Source organism: Tarenaya hassleriana, unplaced genomic scaffold, assembly GCF_000463585.1.
Source record: "Tarenaya hassleriana unplaced genomic scaffold, ASM46358v1 Cleome51, whole genome shotgun sequence".
Classification (NCBI taxonomy): domain Eukaryota; kingdom Viridiplantae; phylum Streptophyta; class Magnoliopsida; order Brassicales; family Cleomaceae; genus Tarenaya; species Tarenaya hassleriana.
In genome coordinates this window covers 48,977-69,414 of record NW_010967800.1, presented here as the reverse complement: position 1 = coordinate 69,414, position 20,438 = coordinate 48,977, and the positions used below count along the sequence as shown (strand labels likewise).

The window sequence follows — 20,438 nt, the reverse complement described above, 5'->3', positions numbered from 1 at the left end:
GGCTCAGCGTCTACTTGTTGCTCTCGAACTTCCTCAAGTTCGATCCTACTCCTACTGACTCTTTTGGAGACGAACTCTCGCTCCATAAAAGTCGCTTTCCTGGCAATGAACACTTTGTTCTTTGTCGGAATATAGAAGTAGTAACCCTTAGTTTCCTTAGGGTAGCCTACAAATAAACACTTATCAGATTTGGAGGATAACTTGTCAGTCATCTGACGCTTCACGTAAGCGTCGCAACCCCAAATTCTGACAAACGACAATGCGGGACGCTTCCCCATCCATATCTCATATGACGTCGTTTCAGCCGACTTCGTTGGACTCCTATTCATCAGGTACGCAGCGGTCTCTAAAGCATAGCCCAAAAGGACTTCGGAATATCTGTCTGACTCATCATCGACCGAACCATGTCTAACAGTGTTCGGTTCCTCCGTTCAGACATGCCATTCCACTGTGACGTTCCAGGAGCTTCCTATATCTACTATCTAAACAGACATCGGCGATTCGAGCCATCAACGCTTTCCTCTCTTCTCAATCCTTCCCAACCACAGTCCGCACTCACCATGTCCCTTCCCTCAAGGATATCTCCAGAAACCTAGTTTATTGATGTATATTACACTAAGTGAATGTTCAATCGTAAGGATACTTTTATTTATGCGCAGAATTGTGAAGATGAATGATTATTTACTTGATATGCCATTGTTTAATTTACTCTAAAAATGGTGGAGGATTGTTATGATTTTTAGAGTACTCAAAAAGATTCATGTTTCACGTGTATTACGAATATGGTGGAGGAGTTAAATGTTTGTAAAAGATGTGCCATGAATTGGATAAGTGTTAAGGATTCGTCGGAAGAGTTTACGTTCGGTTTTGAACGTGAAAAGTGATCTCAGAAAAAATGGGATGGCAGCTCGGAAAAATGAGTTGGCAGCCGATTTTTTCTGAGGATTAAAGCTCAGAAATAAACGGGCGGTATCCCGAAAATATGGATGGACAACCCATTTTTTCTGAACAGTTCAGGAATAAACGGGCGGGTAGTTCGAAAATAACGAAAAACCGCGACCGTTCGGAAAACAACTTTCGATTTCTTCACACCTTTCGACACAACATCCCTGGACATCCTAACACGAGATAGAACAGATCTAATTCGTTTTTTTGAGAGATTTGAAAGCACTTTTTGTGATTGTTCTTGCAAAACACTCATAAAAGCTTTTTGTTCATCTTCTTCATTTGAAAACACCTTTGTGATTGTTCTTGAAAAACATTCACAAAAGCCTTTTGTTCATCTTCTTCTTACGGTTTCTTGTGTTTGTGATCTTAGGAGAGCAAACTAAAATCATTTTTCTCTTCATTATATCTCAAAAACGTATTCCCGGAAGTCCTTTACTCGTATAAGACGGAATAATATTTTTAGAAATTTATCACGCCTTGAAAAGTTATCTGATTCCCGATTTACTTTTCTTATTCTTTTTTGTATCCCTGAATATATTTCTAACATTTTTTCCCTGTAACCCCTCTACTTCATCATATCTATGACTCTTCACCATCACAAAGTCATTTACTTCCTCTGTCACCTTCTCCAGTCTCTGATTCCTTGGTTTCAGATTCTTCTCCAGCTTCTGATCCCTTAGGTTTCAGAACCCTTAGTCCCTGATTGTGTTGTTTCTTTGCCACAATCGTCTCATATATCAGTTAATGCTCGAAAATCATAGCGTATGACTAAGCCTCCTGGCTATTTGTCTGACTATCATTGTTATCACCTCATCCATAATACCCCCCTCCTTCTTCTATTTCTGTTTCTTACCCTCTTTCTTCCTTTCTTTCCTACACTAAATTGTCCCCTTCTTTTCGACATTTTTCACTCTCCACTACCACAAACACCGAACCCAAGACCTTTAAACAAGCTACAACATCTGAGAATTGACGTAATGCAATGCTCCAATAACTTGATGCTTTGGTTCGAACGCAAACCTGGGATATTTGTCTGTTGCCAGCTGATAAAATTCCCATATGCTGTAAATGGGTCTATAAAGTCAAATTTAATGTTGATGACAACATTGACAAACACAAGGCCAGACTAGTTGCTAAGGGTTATTCGCAACAAGAGAGAGTGGATTATTTTGATACATTTAGCCTTGTTGCAAAGTCGAGCACTGTCAGAATCATTCTAGCACTTGCAACCTGTAATAACTGGTTTCTTCACCAGATGGATGTATCAAATGCCTTTCTAAATGGAATTTAAGTGAAGAAATTTACATGAAACTGCCTCCTGGATACTCTGAACTCAAGGGGGAGCAGATTCCTCCGGGCTCTGTTTGTAAACTGCGAAAATCTTTATACGGCTTGAAACCGGCTTCTAGACAATGGAACATCAAGCTCTCTCAAGTTTTGATTGTTGTAGGTTTTTCGCAGGCCCAGGCAGATACCTCCTCGTTCTTTCGACATCATCAATCTGAGTTTGTTGCCGTTTTAGTCTACATTGATGATTTATTGATAGCTGGTGACAATGAAGTTCTGATCATTGATGTCAAAGCATTTCTCTGCACACATTTTATGCTTAAAGACATGGGTGCTTTGCATTATTTCCTTGGTCTTGAGATTGCCCGTTCTAGCCGTGGAATTCATATTTGCCAACGCAAATATGCTTTAGAATTGTCGGAAGAATTTGGGATGTTGGCATGTAAACCATGCTTTTCTCCGATGGATGCTAGGCAAAAATTGTCGTCGGATTCTGGGGAGTGTTTACCGGATGCAACACTTTACAGAAAGCTTATTGGGAAACTTATCTATTTATCTGTGACTAGACCCGACATCTCTTACACCGTCCAGAAGCTTAGCCAATTTATGTCAGACCCTCGTACAGATCATCTCGATGCACCATATAGACTTTTGCGTTACATTAAGACAAATCCATCACAAGGTTTACTGTATTCCCCTGGTTCAGAGGTTCGTTTAAGTGGCTGTACCGACGCCGATTGGGCGGCCTGTGCAGATACGAGACGGTTTGTCACTGGTTTCTATATGTTCATTGGAAATTCATTGGTTACCTAGAAATCGAAGAAACAAAAGATGATGTCTCGCAGCAGTGTTGAATCGGAGTATCGAGCCATGACGCCAAGCTACAAGCGAACTCATATGGATTTCTAGTTTGTTGCGGGAATTACGGGTTGATTTTCCAGAATCAGTCACTCTTTTTTCTGCGATAGCAAGTCGGCTATCCACATAGCTAACAATCCAGTATATCACGAGCGCACTAAACACATCGAGATAGATTGTCATTTCATCAGGGAACATTTGAAATCCGCCTTTCTTAGACCACTTCATGTCAGTTCAAAGGAGCAAGTTGCTGATATTTTCACCAAACTTTGGTAGGAGAGCATTTTAGACATCTTTTGAGCAAGATGGGCACTCATAATCTTTATTCTCCATCTTGAGGGGAGTATCAAAATGGAAATATTGCAATTTACTTGTTTTCGTCCTCCTTTATCATACGTGTTTGGTTTCTTTGGGCATTGCTCTGTTTCTGTGCAATTACCGGTTCGGTATGGTGCAACATTGGTACGAGGTTGAGGTTCATTTCTTTTTGGTTTATTCCCAATTGTACAGGTGGCGTAATTATGTTAGCTTGATTTTGTAGACACGCATTTTCCATTCTGTTAGATTTGCTTCTCCTCTCTGTATAAATGTATATGTAAGAGTGCAACATTTTTTATCAATGAGAAAGATTTATTCAGAGAAACTTCTCTGGATTTTCTCTGTTTTACAAAGTTGATAAGAAGAGGGTTGAGCTTCAGAGTTTCAATGCAAGAGACGCCGAGAGGATGTAAAGGGAGTTGCAAGCTGTGGATCGGGATATCGCCGAGGCCGAGGTTGCCAGGGACGCTTGGGAGCAGAAAGCTTGGGAACTCAACACCCAGACCCGGAATCAAATTCACGAGCTTCAGACTCTTGCCATGGATTGCAACCAAGCTTTCAGAAGGTTAGTCCACCACTTGACATCTACTCTCTTGATTCATCTGTGAAAAGACAACATATATTGACATTATGGAAGAATTCATATTAGAAGGGGGAGATGAAGTAGATATATTCACATTGTCCCCTTACCTTGACCATTGTACTCATATTGGCACTGGTTTTTCTTGTGCGGTTGAGGGCAGATTGAAGATGGACAATCAGTACAATTTAAACGAGAAGGGGTCAACACCTGCAGAGGTGATGGGCGCCGACTACAAACATATGGTGAAGCCTGCGTTGTTATCCTTTGCTGATGGGATAAACAAAAACTCCATGGGGAGGCTGGAGGAGCTGATCACCCTTCAACGTCAATCTTCTGAAATGGCTTCTAAGATCACAAACAAAGAGAGACCCTTCTTGGGTTGCTTCAGTGGCAGATTGATGAAGTAAGTTTGCATATATATATTAAACTCCCATTGAATCAGATGCCCTGGCCATTGGCTTTTGCTCACCTCTCAATCCATTCTGTTTCTGTAAATGCAAACTATGTCATCAATGATCCAACAAATGAGATTCAAGCCACCTGGGTTTTACTCAACAGCCTGAGTTAGAAGACGGGCAGTTATGTTTTCCTGAATATGGTTGGTTTGTTCCTGAGGCTTTATTGCAACGTTTTCATTTTCAAATTGAAGAGAAGATAAATTCAGTGAGAAAGGAAATACAAGACTTCTCTGCAAAATGTGATGTTGAGGCAAAAGTGATAGTAGAAACTATCCAAATGGAGGTTCTTAATTTGGAAATTGTGAGGAAGAAGCTGCCGAGGTACTGCAGGTACGCCCAAGTACACTTGTTTTTTTTCTTTCCACAGGATAATATGTGCTTTGCATCTGAACTGAGATTGCAAGAAGCAGTTCAACAAAGTGAGGAGGAGGTCCAAGCTTGTGCTGCCCAACTCTTTGCACTTATCGACTCGGTGTCCAAACAAAAAGAGTACATGGACATGCAGATCTCAAAGATCAAAGACGGAGTTGCAGAGGTTGCTACAACTGTTTCAGATGTATATAAAGGGAGCTTCAAGATGCACCTTGATGTTTAAACCGCTGAACCAACCAGAGGTATCATAAAGTGTTAAGACAAGAACAGATTATATAGATATAATACCAATTGTATTCCTCAAAACAAAGAAGAATTACAACTGTTTACCAAGAGGCATACCTCTCTTCCCCACAACAAGGTCCTAGATCTCAGATACCCTTTCCCCAAATGAAAAACGTAGATATATAAGAAGCTCACCCAGCAATATCAAGCTGAGGTGGCACCTGCAACAACTTATTTACATAACCGAATACACCAGCAATTATTCCTTGCCAGAAATATTCTTCTGTTGCTGCTCCTTGCCTTCTCTCTGCTGTTTCTTCCCTAACGGATCTAGGCCCACGCTGTCCCCTGCTCCTTCTCTCTCCTCACTCATCTTCTTCCTCTTCCTCGTATAAACTCGAAAGGGTTTATCAATACCCCCGCCCGAAGTCTCAGCTTGTCCTCAAGCTGAAATTGAGGGAATTGCTCCGCAATCCAAGCAGCTTGTTCCCAGGAAGCATCATGTCGAGGAAGGTCGAGCCAAGCAATAAGAACTTCAAGGAACCCGTATGGAGTGTAACGAAAATCCAGCAAGTCCACCGGTTCCATGGTTACCTCCATGTCAGCCTTGAGATTAGGAGGCAACGGTGTAGGTATAAATGAGTTACCTCGGGCCGGCTTGAGTTGAGAGACGTGGAAAACGGGGTGAATACGAGCCGTCGGCGGTAATTGCAAACGGTAAGCTGCCGACCCGATTCTATCCAGCACTTTATAAGGGCCGAAAAAACGAGCTGCCAACTTCTGATAAGTTCGCCGGACTACCGAATGCTGTCGGTAGGGACGTAGCTTCAGGAATACGTAATCGCCGGGACTGTACTCTTGATCTCTTCGCGACCCGTCAGCAAACTGTTTCATCCGGTTCTGAGCTCTCGCAATATTGGCTCGCAACTCTACCAGCATAGCGTCACGATCTGACAGTTCCCGCTCCAGCTCAAAATTAACCGTGCTACCCTGCTCAAACCGTAGCAATGTAGGCAGATCTCTCCCGTATACCGCTTTGAAGGGTGTTGCCTTGAGGGAAGTGTGATAGGATGTGTTATACCAAAACTCAGCCCATGGTAAAAACTTGACCCAAGTGCGCGGATGCTCTCCAGCATAGCATCGGAGATACGTTTCCAAACAGCGATTAAGTACCTCCGTTTGTCCGTCCGTTTGTGGGTGGAACGCCGTGCTAAACTTGAGACATGTTCCCCCCAACCGAAAGAACTCTTTCCAAAAATGACTGAGAAAGGTCTTGTCACGGTCCGAAACAATTGATCTTGGATAACCATGCAGCCGAACAATCTCCCGAACAAATGTCTCAGCTATTTGAACCGCAGTGAAAGGATGTTTAAGCGCAATAAAATGGCTGTACTTACTAAGTCTGTCCACCACCACCAAAATCACATCATACCCTGCAGAACGGGGCAATCCTTCGATGAAATCCATCGATACATCCTCCCATATGCGCTCCGGAATGGGCAGAGGTTGCAATAATCCTGCTGGTGCTAGAGTCGAGTACTTGTGTCGTTGGCAAACCATGCATTCCGCCACGTATCTCTGAACCATCGCCTGCATACCCTTCCAATAGAATACTGATTGAATCCTTTTCAAGGTTTTCAGCAACCCTGAGCGACCACCCAACGGACTGTCATGGAATTCATGTAAGATCAAGGGAATAAAAACAGATGAAGCCGGAAGAACAAACCGATCTCGAAACAACAGATTACCCTGGCAAATATGTTATCCTGAAGGCACCTCCGATTTTAACAGCAACTTGTTATAAATCTCAGACAGACAACACATGATCAGATTCCACCTCTTTCTTTAGTTGTTCAATCTGAATTACAGCAGGAATCGTTAAAGCAAGCAAGGTAGCGAATATCGACGTACCCGAACAAGGAGAGATACGTGACAACCCATCTGCTGCTTTATTCTGAATAAACCGACCAATCTAGACCGCATTTACCAAACCTTCTGACTCGAACCGAGGGTTCGAAAACCTCCACTTCGCTTCAAAGGTTTGCTGAAGACAGGAATCGTTAAAGCAAGCAAGGTAGCGAATATCGACGTACCCGAACAAGGAGAGATACGTGACAACCCATCTGCTGCTTTATTCTGAATTCCTGGTTTGTAAACAATCTCAAAATCGTAGCCCAACAACTTGGATAGCCACTTTTGATATTCCAAATTAACCTCTCTTTGATCCAATAGAAACTTGAGCGCCTTCTGATCTGTATGAACGATGAAATGGCATCCCAAGAGGTAGTGTCGCCATCGTTGTATCGATAATACAACGGCCATCAACTCCCGTTCATATACCGGCTTCAATTGATCGCGAGCAGAAAGTGCATGGCTGTAGTATGCTATAGGCTTGTTCCTCTGCATCAAAACAGCTCCGATCCCCATTCCCGACGCATCCGCTTCGACAACAAACACCTCAGAGAAGTCGGGAAGAGCTAGAACGGGCGTAGTTGACATCGCAGTCTTCAGCGCCTCGAAAGCTTCTGAAGCTTCTGCATTCCATGCGAAACTATCCTTCTTCAACAGACTAGTGAGAGGGCGAGCCAACGTACCATAGTGCTTAACGAACCACCGATAATACCCTGTAAGCCCTAAGAAACCCCGCAACTCCTTGATAGATGTCGGATGTGGCCAGTTTTGCATTGCTTCTGTCTTGGCAGGATCGGTCATCACCCCTTGTGCTGTGATAACATGACCCAAATAATCGATGCTACCTTGACCGAATTGGCACTTCTTTCTGTTAGCAAACAGGCTGTGTTCTGCCAGAATGGCCAGAACAGTACCGAGATGGTCTATGTGGTCTTCGCAATTCCGGCTGTAAACCAGGATGTCGTCAAAGAACACAAGTACGAAACGACGCAGGAAGGGTTTAAAAACCTTATTCATCATTGACTGGAAGGTAGCGGGGGCGTTGGTTAAGCCAAATGGCATGACGAGAAATTCGTAATGGCCGTCATGAGTCCGAAAAGTCATCTTTGCAACATCCTCTGGCCGCATTCTAATTTGGTGATAGCCCGAACGTAGGTCGAGCTTGGAGAAGACAGTAGCCCCGTATAATTCGTCGAGAAGCTGGTCTATCATGGGTATGGGAAACTTATCCGGCACCGTCACCTTATTTAGAGCTCTGTAATCAACACAGAACCTCCAGCTTCCGTCCTTCTTCTTGACAAGCAAAACCGGGCTCGAAAACGGACTGCTACTTGGCCGAATTATACCTGCTTGTAGCATCTCTTTAACCAGTTTTTCAATTTCTTCCTTGTGAGCATGGGGGTAGCGATAAGGCCTCACACTAACTGACCCTGCCTCTGGGCGTAACGTTATACAATGCTCCTTGTCCCGAAAAGGCGGCAGACCTGACGGTTCGACAAAGACATGAGCATGTTTCGCCAGAAGGCTGTCGATTGACCCAGAAGAATGGAACTCTGTTGAAGAATCAGGTTTCAGAGAACTAAATTCCACCCAATACCCTTCCTCGCAATCTCCCAACGTCTTCAGAAGGGATTTGAAGGATACCACCGATGACTGGAGAGAAGGATCCCCTTTCAAAGTGATCGCCGTCTGACCCGAATTGAAACGCATCTCTAACTGCTGAAAATCCATCTGAAATCTGCCCAGAGTTTGCAGCCACTGGACCCCAAGAATGACGTCGGCGCTACCCAATTCTAACGGTAAGAAATCGGCCACAATATCCAGATGAAGCATCCGAAGACGTACCCCTTTACAGATTCCCCTAGACCGGACGGTAGTGCCTGTACCCAGGGAAACTCCGTAACTTGTAGTTGTTGAAGGCTGGAGACCCACCTTCTCTAAAACAGCCACTGAGACGAAATTATGCGTCGCCCCCGTGTCGATGAGAACCACCACGGAATGGCCACGAATAAAACCTTGTAATTTCAAGGTAGACGGAGAGTTGAGCCCAACCACAGAGTTCAAGCATAGCACCGCCAACTCTGCCGGTTCCGACCCAGATGCCGGTTCTTGCTCCGATTCGTCGTCCAACGGAAGAATGAACTCACCCTCATCCTTGACCAAGATAACCTGAAGCTCGCGGTTTCGGCAACGATGACCGAAGAAGTACCTCTCGTCGCATCGGAAGCACACCCCGCGGCGTCGTTTCTCATCGAGCTCAGCATCAGAGTACTTGCGAAAAGGTGGCTTCGCAAGCCCTATCGAAGAATTGGGCCCTGCTAGCTGAGGTACAGCAGAAAGGGCTGGGGCCGGATCCTGCTTTTTAGAAAGCCCAATTCGATTAGACCCATTGGGCCCAGTTGTTGGTAAAGAGATAGTGCGAAAAGGGTTCGCCGCTGCCTAGACCGGACGGTAGTGCCTGTACCCAGGGAAACTCCGTAACTTGTAGTTGTTGAAGGCTGGAGACCCACCTTCTCTAAAACAGCCACTGAGACGAAATTATGCGTCGCCCCCGTGTCGATGAGAACCACCACGGAATGGCCACGAATAAAACCTTGTAATTTCAAGGTAGACGGAGAGTTGAGCCCAACCACAGAGTTCAAGCATAGCACCGCCAACTCTGCCGGTTCCGACCCAGATGCCGGTTCTTGCTCCGATTCGTCGTCCAACGGAAGAATGAACTCACCCTCATCCTTGACCAAGATAACCTGAAGCTCGCGGTTTCGGCAACGATGACCGAAGAAGTACCTCTCGTCGCATCGGAAGCACACCCCGCGGCGTCGTTTCTCATCGAGCTCAGCATCAGAGTACTTGCGAAAAGGTGGCTTCGCAAGCCCTATCGAAGAATTGGGCCCTGCTAGCTGAGGTACAGCAGAAAGGGCTGGGGCCGGATCCTGCTTTTTAGAAAGCCCAATTCGATTAGACCCATTGGGCCCAGTTGTTGGTAAAGAGATAGTGCGAAAAGGGTTCGCCGCTGCCCCTGACGCTGATTTCCCTGTACGGTAGTCGTCCGCTCTGGTCGTGGCGGCGCAAACAGGGCTCGCGTCAAGCCGAAGCGCCGTTTTGATCGTTTGTTTCAACCCTTGAGGCTCCAGCACCTCCAACATCAGTCGAACCTCGGTACGCAAACCCTTGACAAAGGCGCTTTCGAGCAATGTTTCTGGCGTTTTCGGCAACTGCGGAAACAGCTCTTCGAACTCCCGCAAATATTCACTCACAGACCCAGACTGCTGCAGCGAGATCAGACGAGCACCGACCTTGCCGGAAAACTGTTCAGTAAATCTCTCCATGAGTCGCATCTTGAAATCCAGCTAGTCGACGAACGGCTCCTCATCATTTTGCCAGTCGAACCAGTTGAGTGCTGCACCGTCGATACTTAACGACGCTAAGGGAAGTTTGTCCTGATCTCGGATGGCGCCGTACTTAAAGTATCTCTCAGCTCGAACTACCCACCCTGCCACGTTTGTTCCTTCGAATACTGGCATTTCAAGTTTTCGAAGAGTGAGATCGTTACCCGTAATAATCGACACACGTTGAGCATCTTCGATAACAGTCTCGAGATCCGGAAGAACAGGGGGTAATATTGGTGCCGACGGTTGTGAATCAGTGATGATCATCGGAGCTTTGCCTTTGTCGGAGACCAACGGAAAAGTGCTAGATGAATGTTCGCCGGAACCCAATGGAGCTGCTGGCTGTTTTGCAGATAGTTCCTGACGTTCCAACATACTACAGAGCCTTTCCATCACCTGCCCCATAGCTTGCAACTTGCCTACATCCTTTTGGATCTACGACACGTTGCTCTTCATCTCTCCCATGTTTCCTCTGAGCTCTCCCATGGACGCTTCAAACTTGCCCATTTTGGAAGCCACCAAATCCTCCAGTTGCTCCAAACGATGTTGATCTTTTGGCGGCATGGTGGATCAGTGCTCTGATACCAGGTTTGTTAAGACAAGAACAGATTATATAGATATAATACCAATTGTATTCCTCAAAACAAAGAAGAATTACAACTGTTTACCAAGAGGCATACCTCTCTTCCCCACAACAAGGTTCTAGATCTCAGATACCCTTTCCCCAAATGAAAAACGTAGATGTATAGGAAGCTCACCCAGCAATATCAAGCTGAGGTGGCACCTGCAACAACTTATTTACATAACCGAATACACCAGCAATTATTCCTTGCCAGAAATATTCTTCTGTTGCTGCTCCTTGCCTTCTCTCTGCTGTTTCTTCCCTAACGGATCTGGGCCCACGCTGTCCCCTGCTCCTTCTCTCTCCTCACTCATCTTCTTCCTCTTCCTCGTATAAACTCGAAAGGGTTTATCATAAAGTTGCTAACTTTTTTTTTAATGGTTGAATCTCTTAGTGAGAGCCTGCTTTCTTGGACTTACTCCGATTGCGCAATTCACAGAACCCTTGCTTCGTTGCCTTTTCAATCAGATCAATATAAGGAAAAGATCTTTGCGTTATATCTGGTCTCAATAATTGAATCATTTAGATCCAGTGATGCGTGGAATTAGAACAAAAACATTCAAACCAGAGTGATATACCCTCCCGTGTTTATGTTAGAGGCTGGAGGAAGAAGGCAGAGGAGGCAGGGGCAATGGGCGAGTATAGGATTGACAGCTGTTTTATTGGGTTGACGATGATGTTCTAAGATTCGTGTAATCTCCGGCGGTAGTTCTTGTGCATCAAAACCTGTCAGCAGGTTTGTTGCTGCGGCTGTGTATATAGACGTTAGGATGGGCACGGGAGTTTTCATGTTTTGATTTTTCGGGATTTCCTCCGGTGTGGGGAGAGTTGGGAGGCTCTCAGGAATCAACCTTTCCATCTTGTTTCTGCCTTTTGATGTCAATACATTAAGAGGTTACAACTTTGTTCTTTACAAAGAGCTGTTAGTTGCTCATCGTTTTTGGTTAATGTATATAATACAGCTGTATATGAAAGAAGATGTGTACAATTATTCACAGACAACAAACAACGTGGAAATGTCATTCTGCAAATTCGGTAACCAAACGGCTTTTGATGAAGTTGGGCTCGACATAACCAGCCATAGTGCAAATCGGGTCGCCATCGCAAACCCAAGATTCGCCCTCTGGGGTCGATATGCTGTGACAGAAAGACAACAACTTTGCTGTCCACGTCTCATCGCGATAATATCGCGTTGTCGTGGCCTGGACGTGCAAGCCAAGGAAGAGTCACTTTGTCCGTGCACTCGCACACCAGAATTGGATGCCGAAATCCTAATAGCTTCAGAACGTTCATGATTCTTGATACATACCTCCCCCAAGGAAAGACACCACCAACTCGAGTTTTTGTTACAATTGTCTCAAATGGTCGCGCCATTGTTTGATATTCAACACACTAAAGAGGTCCAAACATGGGGGAGAAGACTAAGCAGTGAAACTCACGAACCCGACCAGTGCCTGAACTTGGAGATCCCACGACGGTTTTCAGAGAAAGAATCCCGGATCGACTGGACCATTTCCCGCACCACAGGAACTCCGTACAGATCTTTGTCTTGTTCCTGCAACATCCCGACACCATCAGGTGGGGTTTCCCTCTAATGCCTAAAAAAAAAAACGAGTTCAGTAAAGAAGTACCGTCTTGGCCAGACGCTCCTCCATACCCAAAGAAACTGCACCACCGGATATGAATATTTTACGATATGCCCTTCTCAGGCTACTGATCTGCCATTTCCACCCAAAAGATACAGTCTTTTTTTAAACACTTGAAAAATGATAACACAATCGCTTTTACTTCTACAATACCTCTGAGATTGTGAATTCACTGCGTCGAAGTCCTTCCAGATTCAGACCCCGGATTTCTGCTCTTTCTCCAGTCACCATCATGTACTTTGGCACATCTTGTGAAACCTATAATTCAGACAACAAGAAAAAAAATGGTTTCATTTCATGCCCGGAACTTTGCTTTCCACTTTTCGATGCAGAAAACCCGATAGAGTTCCCGTTGTGTGAGGAGAGGCACATTGCAACTGAGAGCTCTGAGAAAGAACATACCACTGAACCACCGCCGATGAAAGAGAAAGAACCAATGTGGCAAAACTGGTGAACCACAGTGCCTCCTGCTGTGTGTGTATAGTCCTGGATTTTGCAGCAGCAGCAGCAGAAGGTTAACATAGGCGGTAAATTACATAGAAACAGATCCGAATAAAAACTACGCCATTAGTATTACTTCTACGATCACATGGCCAGCAAGAAGAGTATTGTTGGCAAATATGTTGTTGTCGCCGATCTTGCAATCATGAGCAATATGGCAAGAACCCATTATTAGATTGTTATCACCGATGACCTGTTTCACAAAGAGACTGTAAGAACACACTTCATAAAGACTACAGATTTTGCTCATATCGGTCAATAACCAGTACCAGACCGTTTTGTCGGTGGGCTTTGACGACCTGTGAATCGAACAGAACTCTCTGATCTCGTTGTTATCACCGATGCGAAGAAAGCAATCATCCCCGGCCTAAAAAGAAAACAGAAAGTGTAGACTCCTGATCAGTACACCGGTTTTTGAATTAGTCTCGACTTTCAAGCAGAGCATTCGTAACATGGAATATGACAAGTCATCATTTTCTGATTACCTTGTATTTCATGTCTTGACATTTAACACCGACCACAGCATGATGACCGATAACGTTGTTGCATCCTACAACGGTATACCCGGGAAGATCATCGTCACCAACAACAGCACCACTGGCTGACAAAAATCAAGGCATGTACACACGCACGAGAACAGCAAAACGACGTTTAAAAACGAGAGGAAACACACCGTATACCATATACCACGGAAGAAAACCGGTAAGAGTGAAACCGGCTTACGTCATAACAACGCAGGAATCCCCCAATTCCGTGTTCCCAAAGACGTGGCTAGAAGGATATAGTTTGCATCCATTGCCGAGCTTTGCCGAGGAACCAACAGTACAAAAGGGACCAACCGAAACGCCCTGACAGGAAACATCCATTCAACTGCTTTATTATATCTTAAAAGCAAAATGGTGACTATCTACTCATAACCACAAGATTTTGAACAAAATCTAAATGCATCAAAACAGTCAAATCAATGCCACTGAAGTGCTGTTCATCATACCGAGACCTTGCACAGGGGAGATTATACTAAAGGACATTACTTTGGAAGGTTTTGCCAGTATAGATGATTAGAGAAGCAGCATGGGTATTTGAAGAACATCCGGACTGATCCAAAATCGAACGAGTTGATGGAAAAAGTCGAAATCTTTCACCAAACAGAAGAAGAAATCCGAGAGCCCCGAACTAATTTGCTAAACCAAGAATGAACAATCAACAAACCTTCCCAATAACTGCATCTGGATGGACAATAGCTGTTGGGTGTATAGATCTTCCCACATCTTCAGCAATATCTGCTCAAAATTAACAAAGTTTTCGACTTTAAGAGCTCAGGTCGATTCAGAGGAGAGGGAGAGAGAGAGAGAGAGAGATCTACTGGGGAGAGAAGAGGAGAGACGCCGAAGAGAGAGAGCGACGAAAGGAGACAGAAACCGCCGGCGAGGGGTCAGTCGAGGAATCATGGCCGACCAATGGATTGGGAAAATTGCTCAAATGCCCTCTGGCGTCGCAACAATATCTACTGTACTGTACACCCAAAAATTAGATTATTTTGATTTATTTAGTTAAATAATATGTTTTTATTGTTTTTTTATTGTTTTTTTATTTAAACTATTTTACAAACTAATCACTTATCTATTATATTATATGACATATGAAACGAATTAGTAATCATTAACATATAAAGTTATACAATAATATGATATATGGCTAAAAATCAAATCTATATATATGTATTATTAATATTAAGTTTTGAAAAATAACTATTTCAATAATTCGAATATTTTTTAATCGTTCACTTGATGATAAAAAGGAAAGAGAAAATCACCATGAAATTTAAAAAAAAATAATCGTATTTTTAATTGAGGTATTATAGACTTTTGAATTATATAAATAATATATATTACCTTTATATAACCCAGGGTTACGTAAGCATAAAATTTATATAATTTTAATTTCCACGTAAAGTTTTGTTAAAGTTTTATCAAGTGTTATCAAAGTTAAACGATATATTATTTATATTTAACAAAACTTTATGTGAAAATTAAAATTATATAGATCTATTGACATATTTTATCAAGAACATATAAATAAAACGATAGAAGCGTACCTGAATTTATCTTCATATTGGTATAAAACGAATTGATGGTAGTCTCATGAATCTTTATGTATTTTTAGACTTACAATCAAATCCGAGACTTATAAAAATATTATATTTATAATAATACGCGTGATTTATAGACAATTTCCATTTATAAATTTAATTATCTTATATTTTTTAAAACATCCATCAAATTATAGAAAATTACCTTTTGTTATTTGTATATTAACTCTTTAACTTTATCAAAATTACGATTTAAACATATTTTATAAAATAATCATATTTATACCTTATTAATAGCTCAACATAACAAAATTCATAATTTAAATTAAATATTGAATCATATTAATTGAAAATATTGATGAAATATTATAACACTAGAAATATTACAAATCAAGATTTATAGTATTTTTAAAGACATTAATCATTACTAAGGATATTTTTGGAAAAAAAATTCTACTGTTCCATCAATAGGTTCGAACGCGAGAAAAAAGGAGAGATTGAATTTCCTGACCCCCCACCATCCTGTCAAATAAGTGGAACAAACTAATCGAATTTATATATAATTATATAATAAATTTGGTATTTAAATATTGCTTTCAAATCAAATATACGTTTATCATGATCTTTTGATATTTTTCATATTTCAATATTTTTTATATCCAAAGTTATTATAAAAATATATGTATTTTTTATATTTAGTATTAAAATAAATTATTTTATATTTATTTATAATTTTCCCTAAAAGTCTGATATAAATAATTATTTGGAAAAAACTCCTAAAAATTTCTAAAATTGCAATTTAGTGAAAAAATAATTCTTACACTTTTTAATATGTCTAATTATTCCTAAACTTGAAAAGAGTGACTTAATAATTCTTAAAATTGTTTAAAAGTGTGATATTGATCCTTAACGTAAGTTGACCAAAATAATACTATTATAGAATTCTACGTGACATGTGAAATGTCAAGGCACGTCCGAATTTTATACTATATATGTAGAACCAGATTTAATGAACCTGGTTTAACAAAATACGTTCGAACCGAAATTAATAAACTCATGCGTTACCGTATGTGTGTACATATATATATCTTATCATGTATTGTCACCACCTCCCTCTCTCTCCCTCTCCTTTTACAGCTAGACACAGAGTTTGATTTTGCTATCATTTATTATAAATACTATAAGATTATGTGTGATTTCAGTTTCTCGCTTGGGATTTGAAGAACAATCCATAAATACACAGAGAAGATTTTTTTTATTGTACCAAATTTATTATTATTTCAAACCGATTTTTTAAAAACCGAGTTTATTAAATCTGCTACATCTTGACATCTCAGCGCCACGTATGATTTTATAACAATATTATTTTGGCCAACTTACGTTAAGGATCAATATGAGACTTTTAAACAACTTTAGAAATTATTGTCATTTTTTTAAATTTAGAAATAATTAGATAAATTAAAAAGTATATGAATTATTTTTCCACCAAATTACAAGTTTAGAAATTTTTAGAAGTTTTTTTCCAAATTATTTTCAAATTTTCCATCAAATAAATTTTTTGGATATCCAAGTTATTTTAGATATCTGAGTTTTAAGTTTTAAACTTTTCGATTCGTATTTAAATAATAATTGTTTTATCCATTCAAAATTATATTCCTATTTGAATAACTTAAAAGTGAATAATTATTTTTCGGTTTCATATCATTCATATATGATGGTAGAGGTGGATATGGATTGGGTATTCGAGATTTTTAGGTTACTCTAATCTAAAATCTCGAATTATATATTTTATTATCCGAATTCATATATGTGAAATTAGATACCTAAATTTAAAAATCTGCGAGACAATTTTCGGGTATCTATGAATATCTGAAACCTGAATATTTTTAATTATTTTCTATCGTAATTATACTTATATATACATATTCAAATTCATTACAAATGATTTTAAAATAAATTCAAAAATTTTAAAAATACATCATAAATCTATCCAATAATATCTATCTATAATCTTTAAAATCATAACACAACACAAAATATAAAAATAATTGTTTATATAGAATAAACTTATAGATTTAGCTATTAATTATGATTAAAAACAGAGAAAATATGTTGATGAGTTAAATAATCATTTTAAAATATTATATATATAAAAATATATTTATAAATACATCTAAATCTTACAATTTTTAAAATAATCTTATATTGTATAGATATCTCCGGATAGCTACGAGACAATATTTATTATTTAAATTCGAATCTAAAAATCCGGGTATTCTCGTATCATTATTCGATTTCAGATTTCATTCTCGTATACCAAAAAATTTGGGTACCTGACCTACAAATCAAGTTGGGTATTCGAAATTTAGGTTTTTTAATCCATCGCTCTCTGATGGCGCTAGCATCACCACCAAATTACTTCCTTTTAAAATTTGTCGGGGAAGTCATGCAAAAGTGGACGGTTGGGACGCGCGCAATCACCTCACGTTAGAGTGCGCCACGTGAACAAGATGAAGATCCGAAGGTTTAAAAATTGCCACGTGGATCCCACGCAATCCGAAAAGTTATAACGCCGTTAATCCACCGTCGACCTTTAGCAGTTTGAGAGCAACGGCGTTGATTTTTAGGTGTCGCCGTTAGATGACGTGTATCATTTCGAACCGTAGGATTAAGATTCGACGCGTGCGCCTCAGGCGAGATCAGCGCGGTAAAAGCGTAGATTAGTCCAAGCCTGTTCCCTCGCTCATTTCAGCCGCTGAAACCAGACGGGCGAAGCTCCATCTCCGGAAGAAGCGAGAGAGATGGCAGAGGATAAGGAAGCTACGACGAGTTCACTGAGTCAGGGACTCACTCCTCATGACCCGGACGATGCTCCGAAATCTCCTCCGAACTCGCTTAATTCTTCTACTCGCAAGGTATGCTTCAGATCCGCCACTTGTCGCTTTGTATAACCTCCTTCCTGTTGTGTTTTTCGGGAACTTGTCTCGTTTTGCGATTGTTGCTGTGTTTATGTAGAGGATTCAACCTCTCGAAACCTCACCGATCTCTCCGAATCACTCGTGTGAGCAAGAACGAAAAGAACACAGAGTTTACGAGTTCAGTATCGAGCTCTAACACTCGATACCTACGTCTCGGGAAGAGGAACAGCGTTTGCTAGGGTTACCGCCGGAGATCGACCGGAAAACCGACCCCGACACACGGAGAACGCAAGTTCGCCGAAAGAGAGAGAGAGAGAAAACACGAAAGCGAAAAACCACCGTCTGAGCAAAACACACAAACCCTAGGTCACATTTACTTGACCTCAAGATGACCATTTTGCCCCTCCGCATTTACCAAACCTTCTGACTCGAACCGAGGGTTCGAAAACCTCCACTTCGCTTCAAAGGTTTGCTGAAGACATAACAAATCTCCACCTTCTTCTGCCAAACCTGCAAAAGAACAAGAAAACACGGAAAACCGAGGAAAAACCAAAGACACGCCAAACCCTAGCAGGCTCATTCCCGTAACTTCCATGTAACTCCTCCTCTGGGCATGGTTCAATGCGCATTGAACCTACCCTTCTAAAGGAGTCCTTACCGAGCGTGTCATAAACACGTCTCAGCGTGACACGACGCACCTAACCTACCCAAATGAGTGTCCCCCGACACCTCCGCTTCCGAAGCCTACCTAAGACCTAGACTAGTATGACTCTCTAGACCGTCTAAATGACCCCCTCCGGTGAAGTCTATACCTCACCAATGGCGCCCCCGGAGGTTCACGCCCCGACATCTACCCGTCCCCCGAGTCTACCCCGACTGCCCCGAGACTAACCTTGAGTCATACTAACACACCTAACTCTTGATCCCCGTAAAGATCAAGCGACCTATGACCTCTACCCCGGACCCCTACCTACCGACTAAGGTTCCCCACGGGTTTTACCCCGTGAAGACCCCCTAGTCGACCTATAAGAACTCTACCGAAGGCTCGGAACATGTGCAAGCACGTGCTCCACCCCGAGAGGAAACGCCCCTAGCGCTACTACCCTCACCGACTCTACCCGGTGACATGGCATTTCCTCGCTCGCCCCTTCCTCTGAGCTTCCTACCTGAGGTAACTCCACCTAGACGTGGAGACCTCACCTCCGAACCTCCACCCGAGGAGTAGTCGGAGCATACTAGAAGTACCTCCGAATCATACTCCTGAACCGAGGCTACTACCCCCTTACCCTCGGTCTCCTCCTTCGCCCTCCGGGACCTACACTCCTTCTTATAGTGTCCCTTCTTGCCGCAATACCAACACTCCACCTGGTCTTTGGCCTTCTTCTTCCCGCCACCCGATTTCTCGGGTTTGCCCTTGACCATTAATCCTTCCCCCGTACCCCGAGTAAGGGTACCCTGAGCTAGAAGCTCTAGCTCCTTCATCCTAGCTGCGGCCTTCACCTCCTCCACCGAGATAGTAGCTCGGGAATATTTCAGGACTTCCCTCAGCTGCTCATAAGCAGGAGGTAAGGAGTTCAGCAGATAAACTGCTTGATACTCCTCCTCTACCTTCACATTTAGGCTGTGAAGATCGGACAATAGTTTCTGGAAAATGTCTAAATTCTCCTCTATTGTCCTAGAGCTGTCCATCCTAAACCCTGACACCCTCTGCATGAGGTACATCCTATTGGGGAGAGATTGCTCTATGTGCAACCGCTCTAGTTTCCTCCAGATTCCGAAGGCCGTCCTTTCGGATATGACCTTCCTTAGAACCTGATCCGCTAGAGCAAGCACTATGAGGTTCCTAGCCCTTCTACTCCTTTCTTGTCTCTCTTTGAGAGCCGGAGTGTCCGATCCCTTAGCCCCGGGTCCTAGTGACCCGGTGGAAAGAGACGTAAGACCTCCCGAATCCTCGGTTTCCCGAGCTGGAGTTTGTGGGCTCCCCTCATCAGCAACCCCCCATGTAGATGGATCATCCTCTAGTGTGTCCCCTAACCCTAATATCTCTAAGCTAATGGACATCTTCTCCTTCCATAAGGAGAAGTCTCCCTTGCCGTCGAACTTCTCGACGTCAAGGCCGCGATACAGAGGGGCAGACATCACTAATAAGAAACCTAATCTCTAACCCGAGGATGCACTAGACCTGCCCAGAACGAAACTAACCTGGGAATGACTAACCCGACCCTAGGAGCACCTAAAACCAGACCTAAGGAGTAAGACCGATCCTAAGAGGACCTAACCCTAGGTATTTTTCAACCTAACAGACCTAATAGA

At 42.4% G+C, this 20,438-nt stretch overlaps 1 protein-coding gene across 2 annotated transcripts; it reads right to left on the bottom strand.

The window, feature by feature from the left end:
* Nucleotides 1–11,813: 11,813 nt before the first annotated feature.
* On the bottom strand, nt 11,814–14,601 carry LOC104827538 (probable acyl-[acyl-carrier-protein]--UDP-N-acetylglucosamine O-acyltransferase, mitochondrial). 2 transcript variants are annotated; one of them, XM_010560714.2, is made up of 10 exons: nt 14,482–14,595; nt 14,328–14,398; nt 13,842–13,966; nt 13,604–13,715; nt 13,393–13,485; nt 13,195–13,311; nt 13,020–13,103; nt 12,771–12,875; nt 12,603–12,689; nt 11,814–12,526 (listed from the first exon to the last, which is right to left on the bottom strand). In XM_010560714.2, the coding sequence occupies exons 1-10, from the start codon at nt 14,564–14,566 to the stop codon at nt 12,407–12,409; spliced, it is 999 nt and encodes a 332-aa protein (XP_010559016.1). In that variant the 5' UTR covers nt 14,567–14,595; the 3' UTR covers nt 11,814–12,406. The 2 variants fall into 2 exon arrangements, with proteins under 2 accessions (XP_010559016.1, XP_010559017.1); XM_010560715.2 differs by lacking the exon at nt 12,603–12,689 and having other exon boundaries at nt 12,478–12,569; nt 14,482–14,601.
* Nucleotides 14,602–20,438: the final 5,837 nt, after the last annotated feature.

Excerpts from the sequence above, each read along its gene's own strand:
- LOC104827538 (XM_010560714.2), bottom strand. The coding sequence starts at position 14,566 with ATGATTCCTCGACTGACCCCTCGCCGGCGGTTTCTGTCTCCTTTCGTC. Across the intron at positions 13,967-14,327 it reads CAGATGCAGTTATTGGGAAG|GGCGTTTCGGTTGGTCCCTT; the intron begins GTTTGTTGATTG and ends GTTTCCTGTCAG. Across the intron at positions 13,104-13,194 it reads CTGGCCATGTGATCGTAGAA|GACTATACACACACAGCAGG; the intron begins GTAATACTAATG and ends TGCAAAATCCAG.